General features: G+C 38.5%; 3 protein-coding genes across 18 annotated transcripts in view; all 3 read right to left on the reverse strand.

The window, feature by feature from the left end:
• Positions 1-917: 917 nt before the first annotated feature.
• LOC108104177 (lethal(2) giant larvae protein) lies at positions 918-8,844 on the reverse strand. Of its 3 annotated transcripts, none has more exons than XM_017210103.2 (9): positions 8,741-8,844; positions 6,755-6,912; positions 5,028-5,806; positions 3,776-4,967; positions 3,613-3,718; positions 2,536-3,178; positions 2,041-2,471; positions 1,645-1,753; positions 918-1,579 (listed from the first exon to the last, which is right to left on the reverse strand). In XM_017210103.2, exons 2-9 carry the CDS (start codon positions 6,836-6,838, stop codon positions 1,450-1,452), a joined length of 3,474 nt encoding a protein of 1,157 aa, XP_017065592.2. In that variant the 5' UTR covers positions 6,839-6,912; positions 8,741-8,844; the 3' UTR covers positions 918-1,449. The 3 variants fall into 3 exon arrangements, with proteins under 3 accessions (XP_017065592.2, XP_017065591.2, XP_017065593.2); XM_017210102.2 differs by lacking the exon at positions 8,741-8,844 and adding an exon at positions 7,760-8,075; XM_017210104.2 differs by lacking the exons at positions 918-1,579; positions 8,741-8,844 and adding an exon at positions 7,760-8,076 and having other exon boundaries at positions 1,661-1,895.
• Positions 8,845-9,541: 697 nt separating this feature from the next.
• Positions 9,542-12,877, reverse strand: LOC108104170 (ionotropic receptor 21a). Its single transcript, XM_017210075.2, has 5 exons — positions 12,467-12,877; positions 11,981-12,262; positions 11,039-11,918; positions 10,793-10,985; positions 9,542-10,732 (listed from the first exon to the last, which is right to left on the reverse strand). Exons 1-5 carry the CDS (start codon positions 12,869-12,871, stop codon positions 9,919-9,921), a joined length of 2,574 nt encoding a protein of 857 aa, XP_017065564.2. The 5' UTR covers positions 12,872-12,877; the 3' UTR covers positions 9,542-9,918.
• Positions 12,878-13,111: 234 nt separating this feature from the next.
• The window catches only part of LOC108104175 (mucin-5AC), a 29,602-nt gene continuing 21,498 nt past the window's right edge, over positions 13,112-21,215 (reverse strand). For 7 of the 14 annotated variants that reach the window (XM_017210093.2, XM_017210095.2, XM_017210092.2 and 4 more), the window contains 7 exons: positions 18,219-21,143; positions 16,733-16,810; positions 16,483-16,676; positions 15,771-15,996; positions 15,111-15,548; positions 14,586-14,784; positions 13,112-14,521 (listed from right to left, as the gene is read on the reverse strand). In XM_017210093.2, coding sequence (XP_017065582.2) covers positions 14,354-14,521; positions 14,586-14,784; positions 15,111-15,548; positions 15,771-15,996; positions 16,483-16,676; positions 16,733-16,810; positions 18,219-21,143 — 4,228 coding nt within the window. In that variant the 3' untranslated portion in view covers positions 13,112-14,353. The other 7 variants (XM_017210101.2, XM_017210099.2, XM_017210098.2 and 4 more) reach the window with 2 other exon arrangements.

The raw sequence follows: 21,215 nt of genomic DNA on the forward strand, positions 1-21,215 counted from the left end.
TGTCCGAACGACTTACGAATGATAGTGCAGGAAGTAGGTGCGTAATACAGTAAAATATATGTATGTACGCTAAGTATGGGGCGGAAACGTTTTCTTGGTATGATGTCGCCAAGAACCACAATCTTCGCAGCAGCAGGCGACGCACAGAGCTTTGGCGCTTGAATGAGTAGTACATAAATATGTTTGTTGGTACATATGTATACATATAAACCAAAACAACAAGGAATAATGGCCGGGCCTTGGTTGTTTTCCCCATGATGGATGCGACGATGGCAGCGCTAGTTACAGCTTTTGGAGTACATATATCTCATTTAGGTATTGTTTATTTTATAGCGCTGTTATTACTCCAATTTTGTATAACTTTATCATAGCAGCCTAATAATGCAAAAACGCGCACATTTTTTGTTTACCTTTTATAAATTTCAGCATTTTAAAAAATTGTACATTTTATTTGATTATAAAAATATTAAACACTTTTAATCTATAAATGTATTTGTTGTTTTTAATACTTAATAAGATCCGCTATTAATTTAGTGAATGTTGATAAGACGTAATCGTTTTTGTTGTACAGTTTCCTGTTGATAACTTTAATCCAAATGTTTAAAATAAACAATAAAATCGGATTCTAATATTTACAAAAATAATAAATAAAACCATACGGAAGTAAAATTCGGAAATCCGAACATGGAATACCCTTGCAACTTAAGAAATTAAAAAGTGACAAATTTTAACCGATTTTTTTATGGTCGCTGAAGAAAATAGTCGTGCGAACTGATAGGACTTTTACCTAAGACAGATACATATATACAAACACAATTTGTTAAATAAACAGATTGCACGCTATTCAACAAAATGCTATGTGAAGTGTTTACATATATAAGGCGAGTAGTTATTTTAAAAGAAAGAAACAATTTGGATCTGGTGTATGCATTCTTAATATGGTCAACTTTGCTTTTTTCACTTAACTATAATTGTTTATATTTTAAAAGGGTATAAAAACACGGAAGATATACTTTTTATCTTAATTTTAAAGTGGTAATGTGGAAAGAAACGCTTTTAGAAGTAAACAAAAATATTACAAATAACTAAATGTTTGTGAATGCAAATGCCATTATAAATAGGACACGTGATGGCAAATGCCATTATAAATAGGCATGTTGAAAGTTTATCTTTAAATGCAATAGTGGAGTACGGGTTAAATGTTGTTACAATAGTCTCGTGAAGCCACGCAAAATAACGGAAAACATAACTAAAAGTATTATTAACAGTCGCTGTTAGAATAATAGCAATACGGATACAATAAAATGTCTGGTTCCGGGACAACATACCCGATAGTGTTTTAAATTACATAATTTGTAAATGTGTAAACAAGTTTCTAAAAAATAATCATATTTTGTATATTTTGTCATTTACGCTATTGTTTGCTGATGTCCGATATATTTTTAGTTATTAAAATTGACTTTCTTCAGGCGCGTTTTTCGTAGTATTAACTTTGTTTTCTCCGTTTGTCTTGTCGTGGGATATGCTCGTAATAACAGATTTTATTACCACAGAACTCGTGCTGGTTTCCGTTGTATTACTGTAAAATATTTTTTTTTAAGTATTAATTTTAGTTTTCTTTTAATGTTTGTTTAAAAAACTAACCTTTTCGATGTCAAATCCCCTAAATTGGAAATGTTAATATCCGGAATATCGTTCATGTTCACGGTAGTAGTGGCTGTGTTTGTTTGCGTGCTAAGCACAGAAAGGCGACCTATATTTATGTAGAGATGTCAATATAATTAGTTATATATTTATTGTGTTTCAATAGTCAAGTAAAACTCTAAAGAAAAGATGGACCGAGTTTATAAATAAGTAAAAATAGATCTGCCGTTATAGTCGTTTGGTGCGCACATCTAAAATCAAAAATTAAGAAATTGGATTGAAATAAAACTATTTTTATAGCCAACATTGGACACGGAAAGAATAATGGACATGTTTATACAAGACAATCAAACGTGACGGGTAAACGTGATTAATGAAATCCAATGATTTACTTACCGACAGTTTCCTCTGTAGTCGTAGAACACAACGTTGTTGTTGTAAGATTTAAATGGTCTCGCACTGAGTCAACAGTAATATCACCAACGGAGCTGGTAATTGTCTCGTTCGCCTGGTTTGATGAATTAGTATTGCAAATTCCATTGATAAGACTACTTCTATCAACGCTCCCCTCTACAGGCTTAGCGCGAATAGAAGCAATGGGTGCGTCCTTAACGTCATTGACTACTTCAGAATTAACAAATGTTTCCTTATCGCTTTCTTCTTCATTTTCTTCTAGAGTAGAGCGTTCCATTTCCAAGGGTTCTACTTCAACACTGCCCGTGGGTTGGACAACTGTGGACGTGGATAGAGCAATGCGCTGCAATTCAGAAGAAGACATCATGTATAGTGCTTCACCAGAGTTGGTAAAACAAAGTGACGAAATTCCACTGCAAAATAGAAAACATTATTAGTGTAATGTTTAAAATAGCTTAAGCAGTACTAGAGTCTTACTTTATGTCCTCCCGTCGCACTGCAGCGGCATTCAGCTGTCTTTTTAATTCAGGGACTGATAAAACCATGATATCGCCCATATTGGTTAAACAGATCAGTGCAGTTTCGTGATAAACATATCCACGACCTGCACCCAAGTTTGCACTGCTATTTGCAGATCCCTCTCCATCGATTTGGGAGCGTGTAGATTTGGTTGGACTACTACCATGCATATTTTGTAGTAACTCCGGCGATACGCGGCAACTAAATGAACCAAAATGGATGCGACGAATCCGAGCGCCCTCGTTAGCGGTAAGCTTATATTTGTTTATCGGTTTTAATTGCGGAAGTGAAAACACTTTGAACTGCTCTTCGGAAGCGATAAGAAGACGGTGCGGTGGACTACCGTTTTCTCCGGCGCTCAGTTGATCGACTGGGCTACCCGTCTGGTCAAAAATGGAAATACCCACCACAGGGGCGCGATGTTTTAATTGAATTTCTTTTGCAAGCTGCGCGGATATCCGACGCGGCGTCTGTGGTGGAACATTTCCACTTGCCGATGGTACTGCAGTTGCAGCAGTTTGCGCTGGGGGCAAATGCAAAAGAAATACTGAGACGGTACTAGCATTTGTTGCTGACCACAGGGTTGGCGATGTTATGTTAACTGCAAATACAGCAAATTATACAAAAATTAGTTTCTATACCACTTTGCCAAAAAGTTGGGATTTAGCATGATTATAGGTAAAACTTTGTAGCGAAAGCTAATTGCAATAGTGAGCCACGGTAATACACTGCTAAGGTCAGTGGCGTCTATAACATTAATTTTACACTTTTGTTTTTTAATTAAAATATTCTTATTTTCCAAAGCTATTACAAACACATAATAAAATGCATTTTCTTTTTTAAAACTATATTTTATATATATTTGAGCCCATGTTTAACTTCTTTACATGTATAGGGATCAATTTTTGTAGTGACATTTTTATTTGTACAAGAGGTTTATCCTTTTTGTGGTAAAATACGTTTATAATTAAAATATACAGAATACTTCACAGAGGAGATTTTGAATGCAGATATCGATATTTAAAATACACTCACCATTAGTTACATAAGTTTTAGCAAATAGTAAACATCGCACCATCGACCCTAACCCGTCTTCAGCACAACGTGCCTCTATTTGCCTTTCAACGGGTCGTGCTTCCAACTGCAAATTGTTTTGTTTTAGTTAATGGAATTAATTATTAGCTATGATGACACTCACAGTTGTTGGCACCTGATTGTTGGGGTTGTTCCTTGTCGATCGACCCTTACGAAGCTTTCTAAATGACTCTCGCAAAGATTTCTTAAATGACTTGCGACGAGACAAAGTCTCACCTGCTCCAGTCAAATCATTTGGATTTAATGTGCAGCGGTGAAATACCGGAACGAAATTTTTGAAATCAAAGAGCACTAAACCGTGCGCAGTTCCACCAGACACAAGTCCCCAGTTCGCTTCAAGTGCCATGCAAGTAATGCTAGCTGGAGGCAAAACTTGCAGCACTCCTAAAATGTTTACGCCATTTTCGGTTACAGGAATCTCCTGACCGTCCAAAAGGTTCGTTTTCACATTAAGCTGGTCGTGTCCCTTCCAGACAAACCCGTCACGGTCACTGACTAAATTCATGGAACTGTACTTTAAAGAGACCTTTTCAGATGTGTCATCAAAGTCGGCTATAACTATTTGGCCTGCTGTGCCACCAACAATCAGCTGTCCGGTCTTTGGGCAGAATGCTATTTTTTTCACTGCTAATCGAGGATCATCAGAGTAAGGATCAAAAAGACCCGCTTTTCGGAATGGCGGCTCCCCTTCGTCAAGTTGTTCAGCACTAGTGTCTGCCGCTCCGTCGTCTCGTAAATCATGCTCGCTTCCAAAAATGCTGCTCGTTTTAAAATTATAAATTGGCTTAAGCACCACTCCAGTACAATCCCAAAACTTAACAGAACCATCTTCGTGCCCAGTCAACATGATCTCGTACAACTTAGGCGTCTCCTCTTCATCAGATTCTGCCAAGTTATCCGGAAGTACACCGCCAGTGATAGGCCAGCTAACATTACTGTAGTCGATGTCTTGTTCATCTCCCGCTCGTAAAATACTGTCATATACAGACTGTATGACTTGAGATGCAAGATAATTACACGTTACAGCTGATGCATGCACCGAGTGAAGATAAGGCGCTTTGATTGCAGGAATACTAGAGTCAGTGAGATCGTATGCGCAGAGTTCCTCTTCAAGAAGTACAATAAGAACTTCAGCGACATCTTCATTATTTTTGTAAGTTACAAAGAAGTCAATGACTTTCGACGTAAAATCAAGACACACTTTGTGGCCATTACTAGTGTGTACGGATACGCAATTATGATCACCATATGCTGAACGTGGCATTCCACCGGAAAAAACAATCACGTCGTTAGATCTATAAAAATTGCCTGAATTAGCAATGAACATATTCCATTTAATTGTCATATATTCTTACCCTTGCTTGCCTTTGTACAGACGATTTATGCTCTTACACGGATCAGGGCCATAAGGAACGTAGTTAACGTTGGATGGAGGTTCTGAGGTATCTATGCTCCAAGTAGCGTAAGAGCCATCAGCGTGATACCAGCTAAATTCGGATCCTCCAAAATTCACTGAGAGTCCAACGCTTTGCCCATGTCCAGGGGCTATGTATGCTCTCTCCACGGATGACGTTTCGAAGTCCCATAAAACACATAGGCCCCGGTTGTAAGCAATAAGCAGCTTATTCAGGGCGTTCGGCAGCTGGCGAATTGACTCAATTGCCCCAGGATTTAGCTTGTATGCTGGTGGCACCTGCTCTAAGACAGCATCGTGGTAAATTATAGGTTCCTTTATGGTAAATGTGTGTAAATCAAGCTGATAAATATTTCCTCCTTCCGTTCCAATCCATAGAAGATCTTTATTCAAGGAACAGCAAAGCGATGAAACCTTCTTCAGTTTTCCGTCAAAAGGAAGTGTTTTGATTGGCAGCAATGTCGTTCCAACAGGCTCCCAGAGTATTAATTGATTGGCTGCTGTCAAGGAAAGAATGCGACCCGTTCCATAAACCCATTCAAGTAACTGCACATTAAGCTCCGATGCAGAATTGTTCATTAGCGTGTGCTGGCCATATAATTCAACTCCGGGCTGACCAAAAACCTTAATAGCTCCTGTTTGCGTTCCAATGGCCATGAGTTTTAAGACTGGATCATATGCAAGAGCTGATGGCTTGTGAGGGAAGCCATGCTGTGCGGTCTGAAAGATTCATATGATTTTAAAAATACATGAAAAGCATTGCTAATTATATAACAAAACTAGAGAAATGTACTCGCACTATACACATATATAAAAAAAATTTCAGTGTAGAACGGAAAAATCATCCAACCATCTTTATGTTATGCAGTAGTGCAGAACAAGCAATATTATTGTTTTGTGTTATTTTATATATTTTTTCATAAAAACATGAATATAAAGGCTGTATTTTTTTCTTTAATTTTTTAATTTAAAATTACTATACTACGGTATGCATTTATAAATATGTACATACTTTTAACCTAGTTACAGGTGCACAAATTCTCATTTTCTGTTACCTTTGGGTTGTTTGAAGTCTTATCAGTTCTTATGGCTCCTATCTACTTAAACAATCAACATATTTTGTTCCATATGATATGAAAGTGTTTGTGAAACCGAACCATTTACCCAGCCCACAAAACAAATAAAGTTAATCTTATCAACTACCACTCCCTTCATGGTACTGACTAGCGACTACCTTTGGTTTGATTGTATGGTGGGCTTTTTCTTCGTGATACATTTGTACTTACATAGATAAAGAGCAATGAAATGTTGATGACTAATTTCAAGATGAATATTCCTATATATTAGGTTATTTTGAATAGCACACATTTTTATTATATTTGTTGTGCAAAAAGTTATATATATTTTTTTCAATAAACACTTAGCCGTACATAAACCATTTAGTTTAAAAATACAAGTGGCGATTTAAAAAAATCGCTGTATGATGTCATTAAAAGTTGAACCAAATTTACCTTGAGCTACTTTAGATAGGGGATGGGATTCCACTTATAATTTTTAAACAAAACTATTTTTATAAACTAGGCCCTGCTGATAAAATATTAAATTATTATACGGTGGTTAGGGGCCTATCATAACGACAGTTAAGCTATTAATATTATACGTACATACCTTACGATAAGCAAAAAGGTCCTTTTGTAGGCGTTGTCTTTCAGCACTGGGCTGCTGACCCTTCCCTCGGATAAATTTCAACATAGTTTACAAAACTATAATAGTGGCTTCAGTTGATCGAATTGAAATATTTTAATGATTACACTTCTTTAAGTAAGCTGAAAATAATAAACATAAAAGTAAATTTTACTTTAGCTAATGGGAACAAAACTTGAAATTTCGTAGAAATTCAAATGATAAAGTGTGATTTTTAATCAGGGAAAAGGATAGAAAAGTCAGCTAGACCTCGCTTGCAAGACTTGCCAAACAAGTTGTGTAGAGATTTTTACTGAACGTCAGGGAACCTCTTGTAGGCGTCTGAAGCGATGATCAGCTTTTTATGTAGATTGTACGTAGGTATACATACATAATAACGCTTAAATAAGTAAATATGTATAATATAAGTACAGTAATAACAAAAATATTATTCTTTTATAAATAGCAGCATTTTTAGATAAGTGAAATGCAAATAGTACACTCAATTAATTGCAGAGTTGCACATGCAAGCAAGTATACTATTTTGTATGTATACTCCAGAAAGCAAGTTCCGTAATAACAGACATATCAGAAATTTACCATTTCTGATAGTTTTGCTGATTACCAATAACCAATATAACCAGTTGTGTGGCCTGGTGCCAACAAATATTTCTTTGATATGGGCAAGGTGATGACCTAATTTTGAGTTCATTCCCAACCGAAATAGCTGAATGCTGCAATTTTGTGCCGGCACTCGTTCATTCATACACACACACTCGCCCCAAATATGTAAGTATGTATGTATGTTTTTACACGCATGCCTACGCAGCAGAATGACGACCGTGGACTGTTTGCGTGGCTGACTCACCGACTACGCCTGAACTCAAAGAAGCCCACTTTTGTATGTACACCTTAATTAGTTTGCAATTTCATGTAGTGTACTTTCACATACATAGATTACTTAAGCTTAAGTAATGCCTAGCCACTTACACTTATTTATTTATCTTTGCTCTATTAAGGCGGTGGCTCTTGAGTAAATAGTGGATTCTCTTTTTTGACACACTTCCATGTACATAAGTATGTATGTGTGTTATGTTGACGGACGCCACTAATCACATTGGCCGTCGCTCGAAAAACTAACTACGTATGACTAACACTGATAACGACGGAACACGGAACTACGAAATTCGCACTGTTCACTTGTTTTATAAAACGGCAGTCTCTATTGAACGTATTGCGATGCGCGTCATTTTAAAATTAAAATTAATTGCAAGTTGCGTCGCGATCAGTGTGACAGAGTGACCGTATCCCACCGGTCAAAAATTCGACTACTTCTTAGTTTCGGCCGTTTTTCAACTCTGGCCTGGTATTGGTAGAAAACTCCGCTAAACAAAGAAACTCCGCTAATTCATGAACGCGCGATGATATTAAAAAACACAATCAGGGATGTTAAAGAAATGACTATTTTATTTGTTAAAAAAGCTAAACGTATTTGGAGATTTGTCAATTACACATTGTCCAAAACGATACCGGTAAAAACGCAATTAGCAAATTACGACAATAAATCCATGTATCACATTTCAAGTTTACTTTCAAAAATTGATTTACTTTTTATTTTGATCATAATATTAAACGACATGAAGCCAATTTATCATTTCTGATATAAGGTGGTAGCATAATTTAGAGTTCATACCCGATTAAAACAGCTGAATACCATTGCAATATTAAGCCGGCATTAGTTCATTCATACGAGCAGATGTTAACATATAAATTTGTGTTTATACACGCATGCCTATGTAGCAGATTGACAATTGACTGTTTGCAGGGATGACTCTCCCTCTTTGCCATTAAGGAAGTTCACTTTTATATGCACTCTTTAATTAAACAGTTTCCACGGTAAGTACTTTATACATTATAGAAATGTTAATTACTTAAAAAAGCCATGTTTTTCACTTTTACTTATGAATTTACCTTTACACAATTAAATGGGTGCCTCGCCAGTAAATAGTAGACCCTTTTTATATTCACACTCCCATGTATGTATGCACTATGTGTGTATAAAAGAGACGCCCGCACTAATTACATTCGCCGTTCCTTTAACATTTTGAACTTACATATGACTTACACTCATAACGGAAAAAAAACGGAATTACATCGAGAATGCCGGATTAAATGATTAAAATATTTTCAAGAGCGATGAGCGGCATTTCTAAATAAAACTAAATTAACATTTCGTCGCGACTCGCGATCATTCTGGCAGAGTGACCGTGCTCAACACGGTAAAAAATACACTGTTTTAATTTTGGTCGTTTTTAAACTTTACCGCGATGTGAGTGGAAAACCTTGCTAGTCAGTAAAATCCGCTGTGTCGCTATTTAAATTATTATTATTTTGTCTATATATTTTTAAAAGAAGTTTCTTTAAATTATAAATCGGTTAATAGTGTTCATATTAATGTTATTGGACACAAAAAATAAAAGCTAGTAAAATATTCGATTTCAGAAAGTTAAGGGAAACATAATTTTATATTTAGATTGTTTTTAAGCGAAATAAAACCCCCAACACAATGTAAAAAAAAACATTATTGATTACCATCTCAAAATTCCAATCCTAGATTTGCCAGTTTATCAACAGTTAGGTGATTTTTGTATTTAGTACACACTATAAATAAAATAAAAATAAAAATTGTGAAGATGCAAGTGAAGCATCGAGATTTTATTATTTTATAATACTTTTCCGCAATGCATTTTAAACAGTGTATATTCTGTAGAATTATTTTTAATTAAAAACCACCAATTAACACGTTATTATTTGCAATGCGCCTATCTGTATTAGGACAGAGATTAGAGTGTTTTTTTGTATGAAACATTATACTGTGTTCGTCTTTGTTAAAAACTATTTAATAGTGTTTTTATTAAATATTGTTTCCAAACATATAAAGAATACATATTCTTAAGCAAAATCACACAAGCGGATGTTACATACTTTTCATTGGAAATATATGAAAAACAAGAAAGAAAAATTTACGAAATATAAAAATGTAATTATGTTCAGAATTTCTATCCATTATCGTATCGGTAACTTGCACTACAAAGATTGTAGCAAAAGCCTATTTATGTTATGTTTCACACATTACTGTTTGCTAATTCTCAGACATCCCCGTTTTCTGTATTGGGTCCAAACAATTCGTCAGGACTGAATTCCTGTGATAAAGCATCATTCTCGATATCCATCTGGGCTATGAAATCGTCTAAACCCTCTAAGGATGCGATGGCTTCCCGGGACTCATCATCATCTTTGTAATTATTCTTTTTGGCCGTGTCAGGCAACTGTAGATGGTTGACGGTTTGTGGTTCATAGCTCTGATCAGGTCTACCATAGCTTCCGTACAGTTCGCGCAGTGTTGTTCGTGTGAGATTGAACTCGCGCATTCCGAAACTAATCTTCTGATCAACCTCAGCGGCTTCTCGCCTAGTGGCCTTTCGTTTATCATGTGCCAGTTGTTCAGCCTCTGTACGCTGCGCCGTCCCACTTGCCATTGAGCTGTGGCGGGAGGACCAAGAGCTAGATGCTGACTTCCTGGAGCGCTTGATTATTTGGCGGCATTTGTTTGTAATGCCACCCACTATCTCAGACACTAGGGCTGTGGCCCCGAGAAAGTAGCCAAGCGCCATAAGCAGAAACATGCCCTCCGTGTCCGCCGTGGTCAGTTGGCGCTCTTCTTGAATTATTTCACGCAAGGATGTCGATGAGCTGGCTTGCAACAGGCGGCCTGAGGACGAGCGCTGCATAACCCAACTTACCTCGTTATTGATTTTGGCGATAAGACCGCTTTGCTGAGCCAGCAGGATCATCGAGTCAATCTTTCGCTTATACACGGACTCTCTGGGAAAAAGAAAACCTATTTGAAAAAGAGCAAAACACTCCTCGCTCAAATGAAGCGCCGATCGTCGCGATACATTTCTGCAAGAGAATGTCATATTTGTTTGGAATCTTGAAAAAGAAATAAAGGAAAGAGCTTACTCATCTGAAAAATTTGACTGCACCAAATACTCAAGCTGAGCCTTTGAGCCAAGAAAAGCGTAGTTCCAAAAGAAGCTCTGTGTAACGTTACCAATCCCCTCTTCGAGTGTTGTGACAAACTCCATCTTCTTGTACAGTCTTGACGTCGGAATGTGGGTGGAGTTCTGGAACCAGTTCTCCCAGCCACCATTGTCTTTGCGAACGTAAATAAATATTATAAAAATTATTCTGTATTATGGATCTTACCTAGGGTACCCACACGAAAAAACAAGCCCAAAAGGTCCCGAACAGAGTCAACTGTATCAGGAAAGGTTGGCAAAGTTACAAATGCAATGATGGAACCGGTGTAGCACGATGTTATGATAATTGTGAAGAGCCAATACGCTCCAATCAATAGGCGTGTGGAATGCTTGTCGGTATTGCTCCATGAGTATTTTCCGGTAAAGGTGAACGCGTTTGTGAACATGCCAAACACATACCAGAACATGTTTTCTACCTCTCCCCAGTTCCCTATTAGATGGCTTAGTGTTAAACGGTCTGTAAAAACGATTGGAAATATCCCTCCGAGGTAAACGCAAATAAGAGCAACCCAAACGGGCCACTGAAAAGGGCCCATAATGGCTCTGTATTTCGGTAGTGCCTTCGATGCGAGTGTTATAAAGGCTGCACAATCGCGCGAGTGTCCCACCGACATGTCGGAGTCACGCAGCCTCTCCTCAGTTATGTAAATTCCGGACATCCCGATGTCTACCTTCCTTTCGACAATCTCCTGCTGGATGTTGTCAACAACCCCCCGTGTAAAGGCCCTTGTTGGAGTCTCAGTTATATCCACCGAAAAGTTTAAGCGCTTAGATATCATGCTTAATAGTCGAAATTCTACCCCGTCCCACCGTAACTGACCCATTCCCGAGGAATCTAAAGTCCGAATACGGAATATGAAGGGCGGCTGATTGGATGCTGAAATTTGGAACCGGTGGCCCGCAAAGCCAAGTTGAAACTTTGGTGGAAAAAGATTTATATGGGGTCGTGATAGAGCACCCTTTATCCAACTTGTAAGAACCACTGGTGTATTTGAACCAAGGCCATCTGCATATAGCTTGTGGGTGTATAGCACGTAGGGGCGTTCCTGTAACGATGGTGTGTTTAACGTCATTCGTATTTGTCTATTATAAATTTACGTGTACTCACGCGCATTGGATCAGCCATTAAAGATTCGCCAATAACTAGTAAATTTACTATGTTTGAGGAAAGCTCCGAGGACAGAAAATCACGGAGTCTCCATTGTGTGGATCTTGATACAAGGACCACACGACTTTCTGTTTGAGGACCTAAAATTTTTCGCGTCTTCAGTGGGTCCGAAAGGAACAGAATGTAACTTTTGCAATTGCTATCAATGTGTTCTGTAAAACGGGCACTTTTTGCCTCGTAATTTGCATTGATTTCGCCGTGGTAAAAAGTAATTGGGATAGTCTGCAAATTAAATTAATTTATATTATTTTTAAGTATAGTAATATAAAGTTCTCATTCAACTTTTTTCGTTTTCGAAACCGACGAAGATTTTGATTTAAAAATTTTAAAAAATTACCTCTACCTTGTGCTCTTTTAATTTAATTTTGTAAGTGGATCTTAAATATTATAGATTATTAGTAAATTAATGTGTTTTAGTAAACTTACCCTAAATAAATTCTCAAGAATAAGTCCATCGGATTTTTCCACATAACTGTCATAATATATGACCGGTGGACATTTATTTAAGTACTCTTGGGCAATTTTGTTAACTAGCCCGACTAAAGAGTTGGTCTGATCAAAGTTGTAAGAATTAACGTGAAACTTACTGGCTAAAACCTCTCCTCGAGGCTTTGGATTGCCATGAAATGTGGGGTCAACACGGCGCTTTTGGCGAAAATGATTTGCATTTTTATTACTACACCTTTCCAGTCCATATATTTTTTCATTTAATTGATAACGGGCAATGAGCTGGCTGCTGATACACTTTTCTTGATAATCAGTTTTATTGGCTCCTCCAGCAACAAACCATAGCGTCGTGAATATGACTAAAACTTTCCACATTTCCGACATAACGTGTAGAAGTTTTAAGTATGGTCTGTTTGCGGCTGTGAGCCGTTAGTTCTTTTTATACCATTGGCAACTTGAATGCTTGCACGCTAGAGTTCGTAACCTCTTCTAATTATATAGTGCTCGATATTGATGTATACGCGAGGATATCAATTGTAACACCTGCAGCAAATGTTTCGTGTCATATCAGAAAATATGGCCGGTATACTTACAATTCACTTTCATTGAGAAAATAGGTTACAATTTAAATATTACATTTTATTACATGTAAACTATTCGTAGATTCGAGAAACATAGGTTAATTGTTCTTAGAAACACTAGCACAAAATACTTAATTCACTCGTTTCTCCGAAAACTTTCTTATATTGCGCCCTGCTGAGTGTAGTGTAGCTCCCTATCTATATATTTCCTTATAATATATGATTTACCGCTGCGGTTATCAGCTTTCCTTAGTTTAAGTTGAATACACTTTATATTTTCGCATACCTTACATAGTACATAAATTTGAACTTCGATTCATTAAAGTGAATTCATGTTATTTATTTCTCTGAAGAACTTTTAAGTATTGGCAATCGTTCCGACTTAAAAATTTCTAGACTTTTTTTCGTTTGACATGTCCAGATACATACTGCCATTGGATATCTAGTTGTAATGTCTAAGAATTTTACTTGTCTATTGAATTCATGGATTTAAAATATTTTACTTAGTATGTTTTACTTTTAAGGCGACTGAAAAAGGTCATATGAAAGTGTTAATCGTAGTTTTTGATTTAAAAAATGGTATATATTCGTAAAAATGACGCTGAAATGCCTTGAAATTTAATACAACTTTTCTATTCCGATGCACCTAATTCCAATATAATCTTGGGTTCGACGTAACTTTAACTTTTGTAGCAAAAACTTCGGCATTTAAAAGAAAAACGGAAAAGGAAAGACTTGACCAAAGGCTTGCGCATATCTAATAATACATAAATTCAGCTATAACTCTTTATCACACGTTAAACGAAAAAATATATTAGCCTTATATCTAAATGCGGCCTGGAATGAAACCATGAATTCGGTGCATCAAAATCCTATTGAATGTTGCATCATGTCGAAGGACTCGGTGCACCAAACACGCAATATATTAGTACTTAATAATCGTATGCCTAATTGATTTACGTTTACAAGGATCGTGTTGCGAATGCGTGAGCAACTTCAAGAATATCCGTATACGTAAAATCTATAGGAATTTCCAAATAGGTATTGAGTAAGGAAAAGAGAATAAATAATTTGTAGTAACATGCTCCAAAAAATTAACTAAAGTCGTTTATAGAAATTATCTAAACATATTAAATTAAATGAAAACATTTAACGAGTGAATTCCGTATTTTGAGCTCGTATGATAAGTGGCTTTAACATTTCGACATCTTAAATGGCTGAGTATTCCTTCTTGCCTATTGCTAGCCTAAGGTCCTAGTCCATGCTAGACTGGAGATGTTGAGTTTTACGCCGCAGTTTCTTCAACTTCATTATCAATGCGAGAAGACCTTATTCCGGATTTTCCAGTCCACGGATAGATGTCGGGGCAGGGCTGACACGTTTTCATATATCGGACGCCAGACTTATGCCACAAATTACAGACTTTCGGGTTGTTGCACCGTTTTGGCCGATCCTATTTTGGTAGTCGATTTAGTTATTTCTCTACAAGCATTTTTATCAACTATGTATATACTTACCGAGTAATCGCACTGGAACGGCTGGAATGAGTTAATGCGAGATGTCGGTGTAGGATCCCGCACCCATTGCAGCGCTTGCCAGTTTGTTATGACCCATACATCCTTCATGGCATTGATGGTGTCAAGGAATTTGATAAAGCCCTCCTTATGGTGAGGTTGGGTAAACCAAGCGGCGTGGTAAAACAGTCCGAAAGGTGCTCTGTAAACAGAAGTAAAACGAACTCAGAACATAAAATAGCAAACAGCTTATACAAAAATAAGAGACTAATAGTTTCTGTGATATGGACAGACGACAGGTGTTGACTATCGAACCAATTAATTAAAATCGTTAGCTCCTGCCCGAAATGTTTACTCTTCGAATAAAAATACGAAATAATTGCAGTTGGCAAAATTATTTTAAATCGTTTTCTGGCTGCATAACTGCTCTTTTGTTGGTCTAAGATCAGCGTTTCAGTATGCAAAAATATGATAATTATACCTCTACCAAAACGTTTAATTTTATTGAATAAAGTTGCGCATATTTACCTGTTAGTAGTGTAATGACGTTCAAAGTTTTTCATAATCATTTTGGTTACACCGTCCGCATCACTGGGATTAGAACAGGCGTCGCCCATCGAGCATCGGCCTCCGTTCAAGTCCTGCCACATAACCATAGGTACTTGCCATACCCCTGGGTAGGAGCGGGTCGGGCAGGGCGGAATCATGCAATCGTGGAATATCTTGTAGTCCAGTGTGTAGGGCCAGGAGGGTGGTTTGTTCTCATAGACAGGCATGGAAGAGTCGTACGTAAAGTTTGAGTCGTATAGCATTTTATACATTTTGTTTCCGCCCACGGATAGAAAAGGTGCGCGCATGCCTCGCACATCTGACAACTTTACACCGCCGTAAGCAGCAAGAATCTCGCGCTGACCGGCAATTTCACGAGTCCATTTTTTCTGCGAGAACTGCTCGCCAAAGCTGTGACTGTAGATTAATGTGTTTATGATTATTACATTAAAATTGATTTCATTTACATTAACATGATCGTTAATACAGCAGTGTGCTTTTGATAATATTAGAGTTGAAATGTTTGTGCATTGTAATGGATTTCATGGAATACATAATTACTGCGATTGAGTGCCTTTAATGGCTGTCATTGGTGTGTATTTCTGTGTCAAGATTAAGAATCTAGCTCCATCTACTTACGAAACTGTATGCGAAGCCATTTCATGTCCATCGGCGTAGAGATTCTGCACCTGACTGTAATCAGTCCACTCATGGGAGACGTAAAAAGTGGCTGTGATGGGACACCCGTTGGGATTGACGCGACCCTTCTCAAAGAGGTCTGTGTACAACTGCTTGTTTAAGTCATTTACGGAATCATCAAAGGTCAAGAGAACGATCTGAGGGATGCTATCAACGGGTAGGTCTCCTAGTAATTCAGATGAAATGTGGATGAAATAATGTAGAGCACAGGGGCGTGTGTTTATTTAAGGTAAAAGCGAGCAAGAAAACAATGCACCCTGTGATTGGCCGTATATCTAGGGAGATGGAACCTTCGCCGATGAGATCGTTGTTGAGTGCAACTTACGAAACGGTGTGCGATGCCATTTCGTGTCCCTGTGAGTACAGATCCTGTACCATACCATAGTCCGTCCACTCGTGCGATAGATAAAAAGTTGCGCGCCAAGGACATCCGTTGGGATTTTTCCACGACTCATTATTCAAAAGTTCATCGTAAAGATCAATATTTATTTTGTTGACGGCATCGTCAAATGTCATAAGTACAATTTGTGGGATCTCTGAGGCGCTTAAGCCGCCTACACATTTGATGACATTAAAATTATATCTTTTCATTTCAAGCGGCTTTTGGTACGGACGTTTACCCTAAAATAGTGATCTAGAAATTCGCACTTACCAGGTATTTCCTTTCCTCCACAATAACAGTCTGGTAAAAGACATACGTCCTTTCTGCACTTGGCTGCCGTTTTATCGGGCGTGGGCTGCGGATAAATGGGGTCGGGCCGAGTCGGAGGGTTTCTGTATATGTCCACAAACTCTTGTGCCTTTGAAACGATGGTGCCCGAAGGTTTTAGTGTAGGACGTGTTCGTCTTAAGAAATGATATTGCATATAATCGTGACGCCATATAGTAAAATAAATACTTACGGAGGGTGAGTTCCACGGTTCGCCACATCTCGATCCTGATTTGCGTACATGGCACTTCCCCGGTTTCTATTGTTGTTTCTAAATACAATTTTAAGTATTTATTCGTTTAGGAAATGTTTGGAGGTGAAGTCAGAGTTTACTTATTTAAAATGCCAGTATTTTGCTTTTACTAATTTGTGCTACACAAATATACAGTATACAGATGAATCCAAGCTTTGTTGTCCTAAATACACAGGTTAATATATACTCGTTAGTACCCATTACTTTTTTCTGTTAACTTATCTAAAACCTTTACCGACAGAGCAAACATAGTTTTATTGCCCAATGTTTTGATTTATTATTTTCAGTGAGAACCAAAAAGTTATATAGCATACTTATGTGTCACGTGTTGGGTTTTGGTAAGCTGAGAAATACAAAGATTTTTAGTGTAAAGGATGCAGAAGTAGGCAGAAGATAAAAACAAATAAACCATTTTAGATATTAACTGAAAAGATACAAAAATCTTTGGTTTTTGTACAGACTGAGGTAGATTTTGAAATAAGTAAAAGTAAATTACTTTACTGTTACGAACCTACACTGCGATGTCATTCCTATAACAAACTATCTCTAAAGGTTTTACTGTGATGCTTAGATGCTCTTTTGCTGTCGGTGACACAAGAGCTCTACTAAATTGTACTCGGTAAAATGTGCTAAATTTTGGTTCATACATACAAATTTTGAACCTAACATTTTTTTTCTTTGCATTTATGTACCTTTACTGGCTGTCCCGATTAAATTATTATTATTGCATTAAATAATATAATTTTATATTTCTTATATATAAAAATAAAAATGTATCATTAAAGTTCTTTAACTTCTTAGTTCTCACATTACTGGGATCTTCTTAATATTTCAGATTTTTCAACAAATTGATGAAAGTTTAATAACAAAATTAAAAGGATTTACTTTTATGGGCCACCACCGATACGAATACAAAGATATTCCTTGCTAAGCTAACAGATTTGCCAAAAAAGAAAGCCGTCTGAAATTTGATAACCAAAGTTTTTTGCAACATTTTACCCAGTAGCTAAAATTTAGAAGGTACGTATGTATCTTCGCAAATGTCACAGAGCTTGCAGTAAAATCGAACATCCTATAGACAAAAGTACGTAATATCGAATATTGGTCTATAGGCTTTGGTTGTTTAGCAAAGAATACTGTGGGGTCACTAATTTACCTACAATTAACACCAACCAAATGGAAGTGTGTCTATAAATACTTTGATTAGAGGTGGGTGGATGTGGGTGGCGATGAGAGACTAGAGAAAGCTTGGGTACAGTACAGTACAACCAGTACAGTGTTGAGTGGGAGACTAAAATTGGTTTTTTGTGTTCAAAAACGAAATTACGGTGATTCTAATAGAGGAATAATAAAGAGAGCGATATAGATAGTGGAGTGATGGCTGGGATCGACTGAACTTAAAAGCAATCTGTACGGGTAAATATACCTTAAAGGGATCTCGTTGCATTTGGCGTTCAGTGTGCTATCGGAGCACTTCACCGAGGCTGATGCTGCGGCGCCATTATGGTTGATGCTGCTTGTATGGTGGTTTTTAGTTTTGGGAGCAAAGCCGAACTGGAACTTTTCGGCTTTTCCCGGTAAACCTGGTGGTTGATTAATTGGGGTGCTAGGGCTTAGGCCAGCGGCAGCAATCGACGACTTTATGATATTGTTAACCCTCGAAGCGCGCGCAATGTGTTGTGTAAACGAGGAGGGTGTAGCTGTGGCATTGGCGATTGTGGGGGAGGAGGTCGGGGAAACTGGTGTTGCATTTGGGGTTTTTGTGGTACTTATATTGTTAGTGTTTGGAATTGTTCTTTCGGTTGTGGTAGAATTGTCACCCAAGACGCTTGGTGTAGAGGGAGAGATGTATGCTTTGGATTGATTTGGTAATTGTCGCATTAACGCGTTAACATTTCCTATAGTGGACTGATCTAAAGATGGCGGGGCATTAGGCATAGTGGCAGGACGCAGTGTCGTGATCGATTTTAATGTTGTGGTTGCTGGTCGATCCGGAAGCAGGAATAGATCCTTGATCTCAGCGATTTCGACCTCAGGCAGTGCATATTCGTCAACGAATTGGGATGTGCCGCTTTCATCGCTGTTGCTGTAGCTGTCGCTGCCGGCAAGAAACTGCCTTAGATGTTCAAGGACGTTTGCTGATCGGAACTTCTCTGCTGGCCCATTGGTAGACGCAATGTATCCGGCGTTCTGAAGACTCTCTGCCAGAGTGCTTTCCGCCGTTTTCTGTCGGTATTTGTTAGAGTAAAGAAACTTGGCAGTTGGGCGGTCTGTTATCGCCAACACATGTTCTGTTGAGCTGTAGGCTATAGCAGAACCAGCTTCTTCTATACTGTTCTGTTGTTTGGTATTAATTGGTTGGCTGACTAAAGCTTCAGCTCTTGGCTCATCCGCAATGATGGATTCATTCTCAATTGGTTTACGCTTTAGGAACTTCTCACTTTGGGTGACGTAACCGGAATCCTTAGACTGCAATGACGCTTTGTAAACTTCATATTTTTCATTTGGCTTTGCTGTTGACTCCCCAAATGAAGTTCTTTGACTGTTGATTACACGAGCGCGTTGCGGCTTGCGTTTTGGGTACGGACTGAGATTATCTCCAGTAGGTTTTCTAATCTTGGGCGCATACGTCGTGGGCTCGTCCAAACTCTCTCCGAGACTGTTTAAAGTGGCCGCGGTATAGCGTGACCGGCCACGAGGACTCATTGGAGATTGTGATACGCGAATAGGCAAAGATGCGATTACGGTGGAGCCCATTGTTGCGGTAACAGAAGTGATAGTTTCTGGGCGTGATGGTTCCGTGGTGGTGGTAAATTGTGTTGTCTTGTTTGTGCTTCGAAGCGTACTTGGCGGCGGTCGCTGGTGACTGAATGTGCTGAGTATAGCGTCGCTTACGCTAAAGTTACGTGCGTTTCCTGTCGCCATGGTGGCCAGTACATCCTGACTAGTATTTTTAATTGATGTTATCATCAAAAAATTCTTTGACGGCTTCAAAGTAGTCTGAAGGAAGTTCGGAAAGGCGGGAGAATTAGTATAGCGCGGCCTGGAAGTTGTCCTAAGTTGGTGGTGCTGATGCTGCCGGTCTTCCTGGAGTAAGTTTTCCAGGCTTTTATACGGGGAGACATAACGCATCGCCGGGCTGGCAGTAACGCGATTTATATTATCTTTAAAGTGATTAATGCGGGCCGTGTAACTTGGCGACGGTACAATATACCGATCAGTGTTAGGCTTAGACGTTGTAGTGCTCCTTATCGTGCTGTCAGCAGCATCATTATTATCAGATGTGGTGGGCGGTAATGTACTTGTACTGGTACTAGTAGTTGAGCTAAAACTCGCGGCTGTTGCTCTATAAAATGCCTGTTGAATGGTGGGTCGTCCATTTCGCCAAATTCGAAATGGTGGGGCATATGTTGTGGGTATGATGTCCGCATACTGTTCAGCTAAGTCAACTGGTTTTGTTGTGCTAGTTGTGGTTGTGGTGGACGGCAGACTATTCTTCTCTGCCAAAATTGGATCAGACGTATTACGTTTGCTTTCGTTTTGCTCAGCACGCAAACTAAAGCCATGCGATCCACTTTGAATACTATATTGAATTGGCTTATTGGGTCTAGTTGTACTTGCGCTTTCCATTTCATCTGGTGGTGGTCTCACTTCGCCGTTTGTTGGAACTTTAAAACTCTGTGGTGTCACATCGGAAGTGATGTAGGTCTGAATTCGTTTGCGCTTTGGAACTGGTTCTGGATTTGCCTCAAATGAATATTCTCGGTCGGGATATGCCATTTCCCTGTTCCCAAGTTTATCCGGCATTGAATTTAGCAGATTCCCACGAGGACTGGTACCGTAAGCGGCGGCATTGATAAAGTCCAAGAACTTTGGCGGCGTACTAGTTTCTAGGGACCGACTCCTCGGCGGCTCGACCGTCTGCACAAGAACGTTTTGACTCTCTTCAGAGATAGTCTCAACGTGCTCCGATTGACCACTGCCTGAGCTGTCCTCCACCAGGGGCCATTGTGTTGTCGAGAGTGGGGGGATCGGGGATAAGAGTTGAGCAGGAAGTTGGTCAGCAAATATTTCAAGAACGGTGGGCTGGCGATTGGAGTTTGTAATGTTTTGAACTTGGCGGAAACCTGTTGAATTTTCTTTGGGTTGGCTCTTTGAGACAATGCTAACCACCGACTTGGCAAGACTTTGCAGTTTTAATTTTAGAAAGGGATTGGAAGTATAGGACGTGGATTTCGGGGAAGGTGTGGAGCTGGACGTTATAGTGGATAGGGTCCTGGAAGCTTGTGTAGTTGTCTTTAACTGTTTGGGAACATTTTGCTTATATGGTTTATTTTCATGCGATTTCGAGCTGTTGAAGAGACGTGTATTGTAATAAGTAATTATATAATTGTTAGTAGTTTTATACTAAGTGTATACGAAA

The sequence above is a fragment of the Drosophila eugracilis genome, unplaced genomic scaffold, assembly GCF_018153835.1.
Source record: "Drosophila eugracilis isolate 14026-0451.02 unplaced genomic scaffold, ASM1815383v1 contig_386, whole genome shotgun sequence".
Classification (NCBI taxonomy): Eukaryota; Metazoa; Arthropoda; class Insecta; order Diptera; family Drosophilidae; genus Drosophila; species Drosophila eugracilis.